At 41.6% G+C, this 13124-nt stretch overlaps 1 protein-coding gene across 1 annotated transcript in view; it reads left to right on the top strand.

Annotated features, from left to right (window-relative positions):
• Window positions 1–12366, top strand: part of CDIN1 (CDAN1 interacting nuclease 1) — a 245048-nt gene extending 232682 nt beyond the window's left edge. Inside the window, exon 11 of the mRNA XM_062205587.1 lies at window positions 10040–12366. Coding sequence (XP_062061571.1) covers window positions 10040–10169 — 130 coding nt within the window. The 3' untranslated portion in view covers window positions 10170–12366. The remainder of the gene's footprint in view (window positions 1–10039) is intronic.
• Window positions 12367–13124: the final 758 nt, after the last annotated feature.

Genomic DNA, 13124 nt, shown 5'->3' on the forward strand with positions numbered 1-13124 from the left:
TCTTCTACCTGCTGGGTTTGCTCCTCCAAATAGCCACAACATCCAGGTCTGAGGCAGGCTCAAGCCAGGAGCCAGGAACTCCGTTCTGGTCTCCCACGTGGGTGGCAGGGTTTCAAGTACTTGAGCTTTCCACTGCTTTTCCAGACACATTAGTGGGAAGCTGGATGAGAAGCTGAGCAGCCAGGACTTAAACCAGCACTCTGATATGGCAAGCCAGCATCACCAGTGGTGGTTTAACTCCCTGTGCCATGACACTGGCCCCTTGGTGCAGATTCTTAATAAATGCAGAGGGGCTAACCCACACTGGGAATAAACATTTCTCCAAGAAAACGGGCTACAAACAACAGATTAAAGATAAGATAGCTTCCACATCTGTCCCTCCCCCCTTAGGAGAAATTTGTAATAGGCTGGGAAGACTGTAAGTATTCATGCAGCATTTAAGTATATGCAACACAGGAAAAGGTAAAGTAGAAATTAAGCACTTTTCCAGGTTATTTAATGCGGACATGAAAATGTCAGCTTATACAAACAGAAAGGAGAAACTCAGGTCATTGTGGTTATATATTTGTATACATTTTTAAGTTTTCTTAATATATTTTTTGTTTTCTGTGTGGCATAAAGGCTTGGAGTGACTACTTTTTACTTATTTTCAAAACTACAGAAGTTGTTTCTAAGAGATAGTTGCACTTTTAATAACTGAGATCATGCATTCAGTGAAAATACAAAAATACTCCTAACTAGAGGACTCTGTCTTTATTCATTTCAATTTGCAATCAGGATCCTAACAAGCAAAAAAAAAACCAAAAAAAGTTATATTTTATTTCTGTATACTATTTTTGAAAGAGTATTTGCATTGCATATTAAATTGACCAGAGTGCCAGAACCTTACGGCATTATGACATGAACACTAATCTATTATTATTGTACACATATTTACACACAGGCATTACACACATACTTCGCATATAAACATGTGCAAGCATATTTCACTTGGACTGAAAAGTTATTTACAACTCTGTCTGGAGATACATACAACAGTGATTAACAAGTGCATAACCAATCTACAACACGTAGATTAAAACTAAATAAACAGTGTAAGAGTTTATTTTAAAACAATTACAAGATGTTTTATATTTCTCCTTCATCCTGAACTATGTGTTTGAAAATGCACTCTTCATAAAAACCACATGCACGTCTTTTTGATGGCGAAACAGTTGACTTCCAACAGCCACATGTCCACACACATCCTTAGAAGATTGCACAGACCTCACACAGCAATTCAGTGAGAAAGAAAATATGTACACGCACACATGCACATCTACATGGATGCACGTACATATCCACACCTGCAAATACGTCTACATACATGTACATCTACATGGATGTACGTGTACTCACATCCATCTATAAAAACATGTGTGTTGCTCTAAGTTCTTTTAGAAAAAGGCTTTGCCTTTTGCCCATACATTGAAGAGATTTTTTTAATCAATACAACAAGGTTTGTTTTCATCATGTGATGAAGATCTTTATGAATAAGAAGCTTGACTGAAATCATCCAATCATCACATAGTCCACTTGAAAATCATTTTGTTTGATCCAGATTTATACTGTAGGACCCTAGTGTGCAGAGAATCTTTTATGTAATGATGGTAACTCAGCTCATGGGGAAGGGAAGTATTAGATCAATTTCATGAATTACCGTCATTCTGTGACAAGAGAAATTGTTTAATTGTATGTGAGTCCTACCACTCTTCACTGCCTTTACTGTATTACCAAAAGAGATGTAAAATCACACTTGGTTTTAAAAATACTTAGACGTAATGATGTCCTCATAGGGCTGAAAACAGATAAGCCTAGTTAATGACATGAGCATAAGCTACATCTGCACACTAGAGACTTCTAAGAGCAAGCATGGGTCTGTGGGGTTCACTGTAAACCCTGTTGAGCAACTCAAAACCGTCTCTCTGCAAAGACGATCCACCTACACGCTCCCTGGGACACTTGCTTCCCCCTCCTTTCTGACTGGTTCTGGCTGTTCGTTTCCATCCACGTGAATAGACTGTGGCAGTGTTCTGGGTTTACTTCATGGGTGTGTTCCACCCCATAACTTCCGAACCCCTTCCCAGCACGGGACAGCTCTCGGAACTTCTCGTCCCGATTCTCTAGTTCTCATTCGCTACCTTCCTTCCCCCTGATTGTCAAGGGCTTTAAATATGCTCCCTCCAATGTAACAACTTTAATCTCTCCTGCCTGGATTAAAGGCTTTTCCATATACATCTGAATTGTGATGTATATGAGCTGATACCTGAAATGAGTAGCTGGATAAAGTTTTTGGTGGGAAACTTGAATTATTCCCTATAGAAAGCTGGATCCCAACTCATGTACTGGGCTTCTGATCAGTCACCTTGCTTCTGAACCCCTGCTTTTCTGTCATCTCAAGGTGTTGTAAATATTTTTCAAAGCCGAATAACTGTTATAAGTTGCTGTGTAAACACAAGGTATAATGAGAGTTTACTACAGTACAGTTAGAAGCACAAGTCTTAGATGGCGTGGATTCAGAGCATGGCCCTTTTGTACCCCAATTTCCCTATAAAATGAGGATAATCAAAGTACCCACAGGGTAGAATTTAGTATCAAATTTATCTGTGCATGTGAGCATGCTGGAAATGCTATCATGTCATCAACATTCAGTATAAAGTAATGATTTGTTATAGAAATCACTATATTTTATATGTATCTAGACAGCATTTTTATAGACATGATGATTGGTTGAGGCCCTGTGAAACCTGTGGACACCTAGAAGCTAAACTGTCTTCAGGAAACCAAGCAGGCAGTCAGTTACTAGGGCTAATTTAGCAAAATGCCACGATACCATGATCAGAAATCTCTTTAACTTCCTGCATCTGCCTGTCTTTTCTACACTCCCCAAAGAGATCTCAAGGAAAAGTGTAACAATAGAAAGGTAAATAGTCTTCCTTGGCCTTCAGTACCAATACCATCCAAGTAATTCCAGCATTAGAATATAGGAAGGGAGACTGTTTTGTAGTTCAAAAAGAGTGATCCAGTTCTTTCTGAATTTGGAGGCCCTGATTTTTTTTCTGTCTATAACTGAGTTTTTTCAAACTTATGGGAAACTTTGAACTAAAAGACACAACTTAATTCTTATACTGTATTCTCTCAAACATTCACAATCTGGAACCCTCAGGGATTATCTGAGGATAACTAGATTTTTCTGGAAAAACTAAGAATTTACTCACAAACGTACCATTTTTAAAACATTCTTGGTGACAGTCCTTTAAAAATACATTACAGCTTTCACTGCTTTTTAAAAACTGAACAAAATGTAACCGGCATCTGTTTTTCCTGGACAGTCTCAACACCTGCTAACAGAGTCTGTTTGCTTTACCACCAAACAGCCATGGACTAGCACAGTTGGGTTGTGGCGTTTTCCTTAACTGTGTCTTCCCTGGTTGTCAGAAATCATTCACCTCCCCTACAAAGTGTTCTGCTTGTATCCTGCCTCCTACCTGTTAGCTCTGCCCTGATAACACAGTTTAACACCCAAACCCCCAAATTAAAGAAGACATGTGGAATTCCTCACTTCTTATAAACCCAGCATCCTTGCTAGGCAGCAAGAACGTACATTTAAACCTTGGGTGAGGGGCCAGGAAGCTCGGAGTAGTAAAAGCAGTGTCTTACTTGCTGAGATTTCCCTGAATGGAGAGTTGTTGCTTATTGGTAATCTCCCTCAGTGGCCAGTTTTGCTGAACTCTGGCTTTTTTATGACTAGAAAAGCCAGTCGTCACATATGCAGTAGGATTCTTCATACTGGGTATGTGAAGAGCACTATTTGATTATACTCTGTTGAGTGTGTAGTAGACATTTGTTGCTAGTTATCTAATGCTGTGTAACAATTGACCCCAGCACTGACTTAAAATAGCATACACATATGTCAGTTTTCATGAGTTAGGAATATAGTTAGGAGTGTAGGAACACTTCAGCTGGATCCTCTGCTTCACAGGATCTTCCAGGCTTTATTGGCCCAGAGTCCACAGACTCGTGAGAAGGTTAACTGCGGAAGGCCCCACTGCCAAGTTCACCCCGTGGCTGTTGGCAGGATTACTTCCTCATGGTCTGTTGGACTGAGATCTGCAGTTAACTCACAAACTATTGACCGCAGTCCATCCTTGGTTCTTTGTCACATGGGTGTCTCCTACACGGTGGCTTGCTTCATCAAAAATGTACAGGCAGGGAGGGCAACAAAGCCTAACAGCGCAAAAGAAGTCAGTCCTTGGTGACCTAAGCAGAGGTGCCATCCTAACACTTCTGCCATCGTCTGTTGCAAGCATGTCCCTAGGTCCAGCACACACTCAAGGGCATGAGTACTAAGAGTCGGGAACCGTTGAAACCATCTTAACCTGCTTACCCATACTATCTCTTGGACTCACTCGCAGCTCCGAACTTGAGCACCCCCATTGCTGTGGGTCTTCTTTCATCACTGCTGCTTCCCAGTGCCACCTGACACTTGACCCATCTTCCCATAGACAACAGTGGTGAGACTGCTCTCAGACTCACTTCTCAGAGGGACCTGATGCAGTAACTAAGTGTCTTTCCTTCCAGCTCAGTTTTACTGTGAAGATGAACCATATGTGCAGGGACAGGTTAGTTACAAATTTGCCAAGTATTTTCACACCTCCTCAGTATGTCTTAATGTTACCCGTATCATAGAATCTCCTTTGTGTATGTCGTTCACCTGCACATGACACATCCATCAATACAAAAGAGTAGAACCCATTAGAGCAGTAGCCACTCCAACCTAGCCAAACCTGAAAATCTTCTAAACACAATTTTTTTCTGCCACCTCATGTGATAATAGCTATGCTTTTACATTTCCTAATGCCCAAAAGCTGTGTGACTCCTATTATCGTGTGTGTGTGTGTGTGTTTTCTATCTGAAGCCACTGCTTGATGTGTCTAACAGTCTCTTCACAACAATCCCTCCAACGTGTTGGGCCTCAGGTTGAGAACCTCTGATTTAGGTCTTGGGGAAGGGATCCAAAACTCACTTGCCCACAGGAATCGAATGGGCAAATGAGCAGAGTAAGCAGACCAGAAAGAAATGTGTTCTCTTTCATTTTTTTTTTCCTTAAAATATGAAATCCTCCAAGGTTATCTTCTTGCTTCCCTATCTTTAATAGATTAAGTAAAGGGATACGGGTCTCTACGACAGGAAAATCCACAATGCAAATGTGATAAGTGATACCTAGTACTAAGCATCAACACTTGGGGGTAACGGTGCTGGGGACTGCAGGCAGCCCCATGTGTCTATAGGAGTGTCTATAAGAGTAGTAGGTTTTTAGCTTAGGTTGCTTGTTACTAGATCAATACATTTCTCAAAGCTGATTCTGTAGGATTTTGTATAAAACATCTCAATGTGTAATTTTTTAATGAGAACCCAGCCTTATTCTAAAAGACTGTCTCAGACGTCAATCTTTTGCAAGGCAGCTCACTTCATGCTTTCCAAAGACTCAATTATAGAAAGCTTTCTTCGTGTTGAATCAGTCTCATTTCTGGCTGCTTTCAGACATTGCCCAAAGTCTGCACTTGTAAGCTATACCATGAATCATGTACCTCCTCCCCAAAAGCACTCTCAAAACAGGGTGGCTGACATGTTACCTCATTTGTTTCTATACCAGACATTCCCTGTTACTCTAACCACTTCTGAAACACACTGGGATTCTCTTCTGGGCCAGTTCCAGATTGAAGATACTCCTCTTAAGAAACCGCATCCAAATGCTCCAACACTCTTGAGGTGGAGCCTCACCAGTGCCCAGTCTTAACCATATCACTCTGTGCAGTAAGCTGACTGTTACATTATAACGAATAGTGCAGTCAGTCTGCCTGGGTTACAAAACTAGTTCCTCCAGTTTTTAGACGTGAAACTTTAGGAAATCTATCTAATTACTATATGCCTGAGTTTCTTCATTTATATACAACAGGGACAATCATTGTACCTACTTCATGGGACTGCCATAAGACTTGAGGTGATACATGAAATGCTGGGAAATGTGACTAACACCTGGTAAATACTATGAAAATGTGTCCTCATCACTTTTATTAGCACTATGATCTGGAACTGTTCCATGTGTTGTGCTCATCCTGATCACTAATAAAAATGCTATGCCGAGGGCTGAGTCCTGGCAGTACCCCTGTCTCTAGACCGCCACTGATAACACATGCAAATCTGTCTTCTCCGTATTGTACCTGAGGGTGACTGTCATGTCCCATGCTAGGCATGGAGCGCATGAATGCAAATACAATCCAGTCTTTGCTCCCAAGTCCCAGTATAACAAAGAGACAAATGCTGAAACAAGAATACTCCCTAGAAGATAATGAAGGAGCCCCAGCTTTAGTTCTGCAGCTTCCTATTTCTCTAAATACCTTAAAACAGAAGGAAACAAAAGAAACACATTTTGAACACATTTATTTGATTGTCATCATTCATGAAGAATTTCATCTGTTATGCCTTCCAGATCTGTTGTGGTCATGGCTTTTGACTTTCACCTTTGTTGTTGTTGTTACTTTTATTTTTCCCAAGAAGTATTTTTTTTCTAAGTGGTGTTAATTTGGAAGAAAAATTTCTTGTTCAGAGGTCACTGACCTTCTAGTCTCTGCTCTCCAGGAGTCTTTACAATCTGTTGGGATCTTTGATCGTACTACTTTGAGTATAGCAACCTTCTGTAAACAAATGTGTACAGAATCAACCCGGATGCTGGTGTGCATCCATTGCTGAGGGTCCCTGGGTTGGTAAGGAAGTAGCAGAACAATCCTCTGCTTTGCAGATTTCCCCCGGCACTTGGTTGTCTTTTAGATGCCACTAATGGTCTCTTGGTTTTTATTGGTCACAGAGGTTAATTTTGCCTTCTCAGAGATCTCATTTTTGTCCAGTGGTACCTCAGTGAATGAAAATAGGCATCAAAAGACGAAATGACTCCGCACACAGCACGTACTTGACAGACAAACGTAAAAACTCTAAAGTCTTCTCCGTTTCTCACCTTTTCAGAAGGAAATGCTACTGTTTTGGATGACTTGGCTTTTCAAACTGCCGACCAAAAATTTCCCTATTGTTAGTTCAATTAACCAAGGAATTGATCACATGAAGTTATTTGTGGCCAACCTCTTTGTAAATGGCTAGGCTCACAAGTGGCTGATCTGGGTGCTGGGCTGCTGGAGGAAGCTAGGAACAGCACTGAAGAGAGTGTTTGCAACAAGGCATATCTTATTCTGCCGTTAAACTTCCAAATTTGTCACCTTCTTAAACTCCTATTGTTCTTGTCACTCAAAGACCTCTCTACTGTGTCTCTTTAAAAGTGGGAGTTGTGCTTCCTTACTTCTTTAGACGTTTACTTATTTTGATCCAGTTGAAAGAGAAATAGACAGGGAGAGAGAGATCTTCCATATGCTGGTTCACTTCTCAAATGCCTGCAGCAGCCAGGGTTGGACCAAGTCAAACCCAGGAACCCAAAATTCCATCCAGCTCTCCCACTTGGGTAACAGGGGCCCTGCAGCCTCTCAGGATGCATTATCAGGAAATCAGAGTGGAAGCAGATGAGCTAGGACTCCAGATGGCACTCTGATATGGGAATGCAAGTGCCCCAAGAAGTGACTTAACTTGTACCACAATCTTTGCCCCTACTCACTTTTAATTAGGCACACACAGTCAATCACATTTGTGTTACTCAACAGAGGTAATATTACCTAACTTAACGTAATTCCAGGTAGAGCATAAAGACTTTGATAGGTAGTAGAGCCTTACTACGAATCCTACTAAAAATGTTCCTGGACCTCTGTTACTGCATTTAGGAAATCCTGGTTGTGAGCCGCTACATGAAATGTTCAGATTCACAGTCTTGCAAAATCTTCTTGATATGGACGTTTCATCCGTTGCCTCACAAGTGGAACAAGTCCATTTGCTGGAGCATTGAGGTGTTCCCAGCCTGACTTCTCTGCCTAGAGAATGCCATTTCCGTAAAAAGCTGTCAAGCTTCGTGTCCTTTAGCTTATGATTTAGCTGTTCAGGGAAAGTGCAGGCTGCTCTTGCTCTCTGCTGCTGATATGTGTTTTTGTTTTATTAAATCTTTAAAATACTGGGCTTGTTTTTTATGACCCCATATATTCTTTTGTTCTTCTCTGTAACTCGTTAGATCACATTTTCTTTCTCCCTTTATAAAAACATTAGTGCCTTTCTAAAGAACATCCTGGTCTCCAGAGGCTGTGTAATAAAATGGAGGAATGTGTTGCACGTAACGTTAGGTCTGTCGATTGACTCTGGGGCCACCTCGCTGATGGGAAGGTTTGAGACTTCTTGGACATGGTCCACAGAATTGCTAGAGCTTCTTGCTCTTTCCAGGCTCGTTTTCACTATTCTGAGATTGCATGGTGCTCATCAGAGCTCCTTGAAAAATCAAAGTGCAAGGTGGTATATGTTCTTGTTACAGACAACTGACTGTGCATGATGAAAAGTTAGCAGGAAAACCTGGGTTAAATGGCAGCAAGTTCAGCTCTAAGCACAAGCTTTGTCTTGTGTTCAGACTGTTGGAGCTCACGTGCCCTGTGTGCAGGGACCCTAGCTGTTCTGACAAAAGGAGACTTCCTTGGAGATTGTAAGGAGGAAGAGGGCATCTGCAGCCAACCCTGAATTCGGGTAGAACTCCCTGGGCTGGGTACTCACAGGTTTCCCATCATGCCCAGCTTTCACACTTCACAGTTTTACCCTCTCGTCATTCTCCCAGCATTCAGAAAGTTTCAGTAAACTGTGCCTATAACTTGGTTACCCTACTGATGTGAATCCCCAAATAAACCAGTCCGTGACATCTAATTGAACTTGTTCCTGTGCATACGGTATCTCACAGCCCATCCTGTACTGTTAGTTTTGGCAAGTACACTACAGCATATAATAAATCACGGGAGGAAAAAGCTTTTTGGCCTAGCGTGGTTCGGCCTGCTGTAATGTTAGAATACAGAGAGCTGTTCTGTTTTTAGACATCCTTTTACTAACCCAACATTCATAATTTATGATTTCACTGTAAAATTCCTGCAACACTACACCAAAAGTAGTGCTGCCCTTTAATTAAGTGCTCTCGGTAGGAAAAACGTGAAACTGATGTGCAAAACATCTCTGTGTGCACGGTGATTGATAGTGATTACATCTTTACGAACTCGGCCCGAAGGTCTCCACTTCCTGATGGGTAAAGCAGTCTGTAGGGCGACTTCCTGAGTCTGCCTGGCGGGGACCAGCCACTGTGAACAGAAGGGGAGAAACTTCAGAGGCCCAACTTGGAAATACCGAGGTCTGCAGCCTGCATCCGTCTCTACTTGGTCACACGTCTACCTCGCGCCTTTATTCCTAGTCTCCGTAAGAACCTATCAGCAAGTGTCGGGCAGCATCCACCTCGGAGGTTTTAAAGTGGGGGTGATGAGTTGGGGAGAAGCTCTCGTTGATGAATCTCTGTGTCATACAGATTTTTTTAACTGAATGGCAGGAGGTACTTCTGGCCCTATTGATGCATGACTAGAACATCATGGTCAGAGGAGGACCTTAAGCTGGTCTGTTAAATCATTTTCAAATGTTTGGTTTTGTTTTTTTTTTTTTTTCTTAGCTGAAAGTGTGTCTGATTACATTCTCAAGTAGTACCTATAGATGTCTAGGAGGTTAAAGTCTCAAGCCAGGTGCTGCCTGGCTTGTCCCTGTTTCAACTTTGCTATTATCACTGATGTGTTGGTGGTATGGACAGTTTCCAGATTTGAAGTGCTTCAGGTTCCTTGAAAGCAAAAGTAACACATGCATCCAAGGTGGTACTGCTTGTATCAAACCAGCTCTGGTGTACAGGTTCAACAGTTCTCAGTCACAATGGTGGCAACAAAAAAGAGAAGCTGTGTACAATCCAGTCATCCAACCCTCTACCCATGCCTTCAGAATGACTCTTGTGTAGCTGTGTTGCCCCCACGTGTGAATGTTGTTTTCTGGGTTATTTTTGCAGATTTGGGCCAGGCTTGGTCATCTATTGGTACGGCTTTATCCAGGAGCTGGACTGCAACCGGGAGAGAGGCATCCTGCTCAAAGCCTGCTTCCCGACCGACATTGTCACCTTGTGCCACAGCACTGCTTGACCCTGGAGATCCTAGAGGAGAAGCCGAGAGGAGGAGGTGACTCCGGAAGCAATTTCACTTTCCTGCAGTGTAAACTCCTGGCAACATCTGCCCTGAACTTCAGCTGAACTTTTGCTGCCCGTGGTCACACCACTACCTCTTTAGACAAACATATCAAGAGTTTCTGTTTTCCTTCATCCCTTGCTGATGTGAACAGCCAAGAACTACAGACACAACCCACTCATTATCAGCATTTCTGTCTCTGTGAAACAGTTAGTTTATAGATAGTCATAATCTTTCTTCCTTCCGGATGGTTTCTCCTTGTATACTGAACAAAAGGAAAAATGTGGAGACTGAAAGGTGTGTGATTTCTCAGTTCTCCTCCCAGTTACCAAATCACCATTTTTTTTTTTCTTCTAAGCCTCCATTCATTCTTTTTGTCTGCCTCCCCCTTCCTCATGTGCACTTCAGATACTCAGTGTTGCATTACCGTCAGGGACTAATCTAGCACAACCCTAGGGAAGCTGAAGACATGAAGCCCGAAAGTAAATGTTTGCTCTCAGCTCCGGGCTCTGGCAGAGCAGAGAGGGTGGCCCATGCCGCAAGCTCCTTTTGTCCTGTCTTCATGGTTTCCTGACCTCGGTGCCCCTAAGCCAAGCTGCAAACAATATACTGCATGAGAATTTCCTTTTTGAATAATGCTTATTGACCACCAAACAACTTACATTTCTCTCATTTAACAGTATCAATTACGTTGTGTCTGGAAGCCACACTTGAGGTTGGAGGCCGAGAGGAGAGGACTGAAGTGCAAAGCCAGCATTAAGGAGAGCCCATTTGTAAAATGACAGGGCTAGTTGTCAGTATGTACTTTGGCCAATATTTTTATGAGTAAAATTTTTTAAAACACACATTCTGGAGTAGATGTTTGGCCTAAGTTAAGATGTTACTTGGGACACTTACATCCCATGTCAGCGTGCATGGGGTCATGTGCCAGCTCTGCTGCTGATTCCAGCTTCCTATTAGTGCTCAGCTGTTGGACGCAATTGGGAGTGAACCAGCGGGTTGGAGAGATCTCTCTCCCCTCCCCCATTCTTTCTCTTTCAAATAAATAACAAAAATGGGTGATGAAATATTTAAGCAAACAAAGTACATTCTGTACAATGCTTATACCTGCATTTTATACCACATAATTATAATCTTTAAATAATTTAAGCGTTAGAAATATTCAGCTTTGAATAACCCAAGTGTATCAGATAAATCTTTAAAAAAAAAAAAAAAAAGTTGCTCTAGGTTTATTTATTCAAAAGGCAGAATTGCAGAGAGGCAGAAAGAGAGAGATCTTCCATCCATTGGTTCACTCCCCAAATGGCTGCAACAGCCCAGAGCTGGCCTGATCTGAAACCAGGAGCCAGGAGCTTCTTCTGGGTCTCCTATTCAGATACAAGGGCCCAAGGACTTGGGCCACCTTCCACTGTTTTCCCAGGCCATAGCTGAGAACTGGATCAGAAGTGGAGCAGCCGGGATTCAAAGTGGTGCCCATATGGGATGCTAGCACTGCAGCACTGGCTTTACCCACTTTGCCACAGTGCCAGCCCCAAGAGCAACATTTAAATAAGCAAAATAAAAGACATTTTATTTGTCCCCTTTAATTTATTCACTTTCATATACTATACATCAGACTTCAGTGTAAAGCAAAAGCATCAATAAACTAAGCCTATCTTTGGAGAACTTAAAAATCTGCAACCAAAAGTATATTTAGTAAAGTATTTGCCACCAAGCTGGAAAGACAACTTTCATAATGTTGAATAGATAATTTTTCAAATATTAATAATAACTTTTAAAACACCGTAAGTCATATTGCTTTGATTGATTTTAAAGACCAAATCTATCATTTATGCTGTTCATTTTGCCTGCAAAACTCTGCATGTTGCTTTTCCCTTAACACAAACTTGTCAGATTTTTTACTCTATAGTTAGCTGCATTAAATCAACAGAGGAAGAGGATGAAATGAGAGGTATAAGACATCTTGGTTTCAGTATAAAATTCATCATGTGGATTTTACATGTGAAACAATATTGCCTACATACATGCATATTTTAAGCAAAAATGTTAAGAGGGTTTCTTGCTCCAAATAGTTTTTTTTCCTTAGGAATAAAGTATATTTATCTGTACAGATGTTGAAAATCTTATTAAATCCTTGTCAAGGATTTGTTTTACATTAAACAAACTTATGTATAGCAATAAACTTAAATTTCTAAAGGTGCTTGCACTTTACGTTTCTTCTTTCTGGTTCCCTGACGTGATGCGTAGCAAGAAAGCACTGATGATCCCCAGCGAAGGCACCCCTGCCTCTTTTTGCATGAGGTTTTAAGTTTGGGCCTTAAAAGTGAAAAAGAAGCCATTACACAACACAATAAGGTTACGAATCATGCAAGGGTAAACTTCTTTCCAATACAAAAACTAATGTGATTATACTAGCTACGACTGTAAGTGGATGCAGCAAAGGAGAGAAAGGGAGTAAGATTCCCGGAAACTTCAAGCCTCAGTGTTCGAAGTCTAGGTGTTTGCTTGGTGCTGGTGATTGTTAGACCATGGAAACAGCAGCCCCAAAAAGTTCAGGGTGACAACTCTTTTTGGCTGTTGTCATGAGAACACATAGGTTAAAGCCAACCCTTGTTTTAGGGGGCATTCTGCACACTGTGCTAATGATTTATGCCAGTCTAGAGAGCAGGTGTGGGTACAAAACATAAAATGAAATGATGTTCTGTCACATAGTGACTTGCCAGGCAGCTGCTCTCAAACACCTAAAGACCCATTTGAAGTAGGGGGAAGGGACCAGCTCGGAAAAGCTGACCCAGTACTGAAACTTAAGGTAACTTCAAAGGATCCTTCCCACTCATCCACCCCAGCCCCCAAAAAACTGACCATAAACAATCAATAGTTCTTTTCTCTTTTGCCTTCTAGCAAAGTATGTCA

The sequence above is a fragment of the Lepus europaeus genome, chromosome 11, assembly GCF_033115175.1.
Source record: "Lepus europaeus isolate LE1 chromosome 11, mLepTim1.pri, whole genome shotgun sequence".
In the NCBI taxonomy this organism is placed as follows: Eukaryota; Metazoa; Chordata; class Mammalia; order Lagomorpha; family Leporidae; genus Lepus; species Lepus europaeus.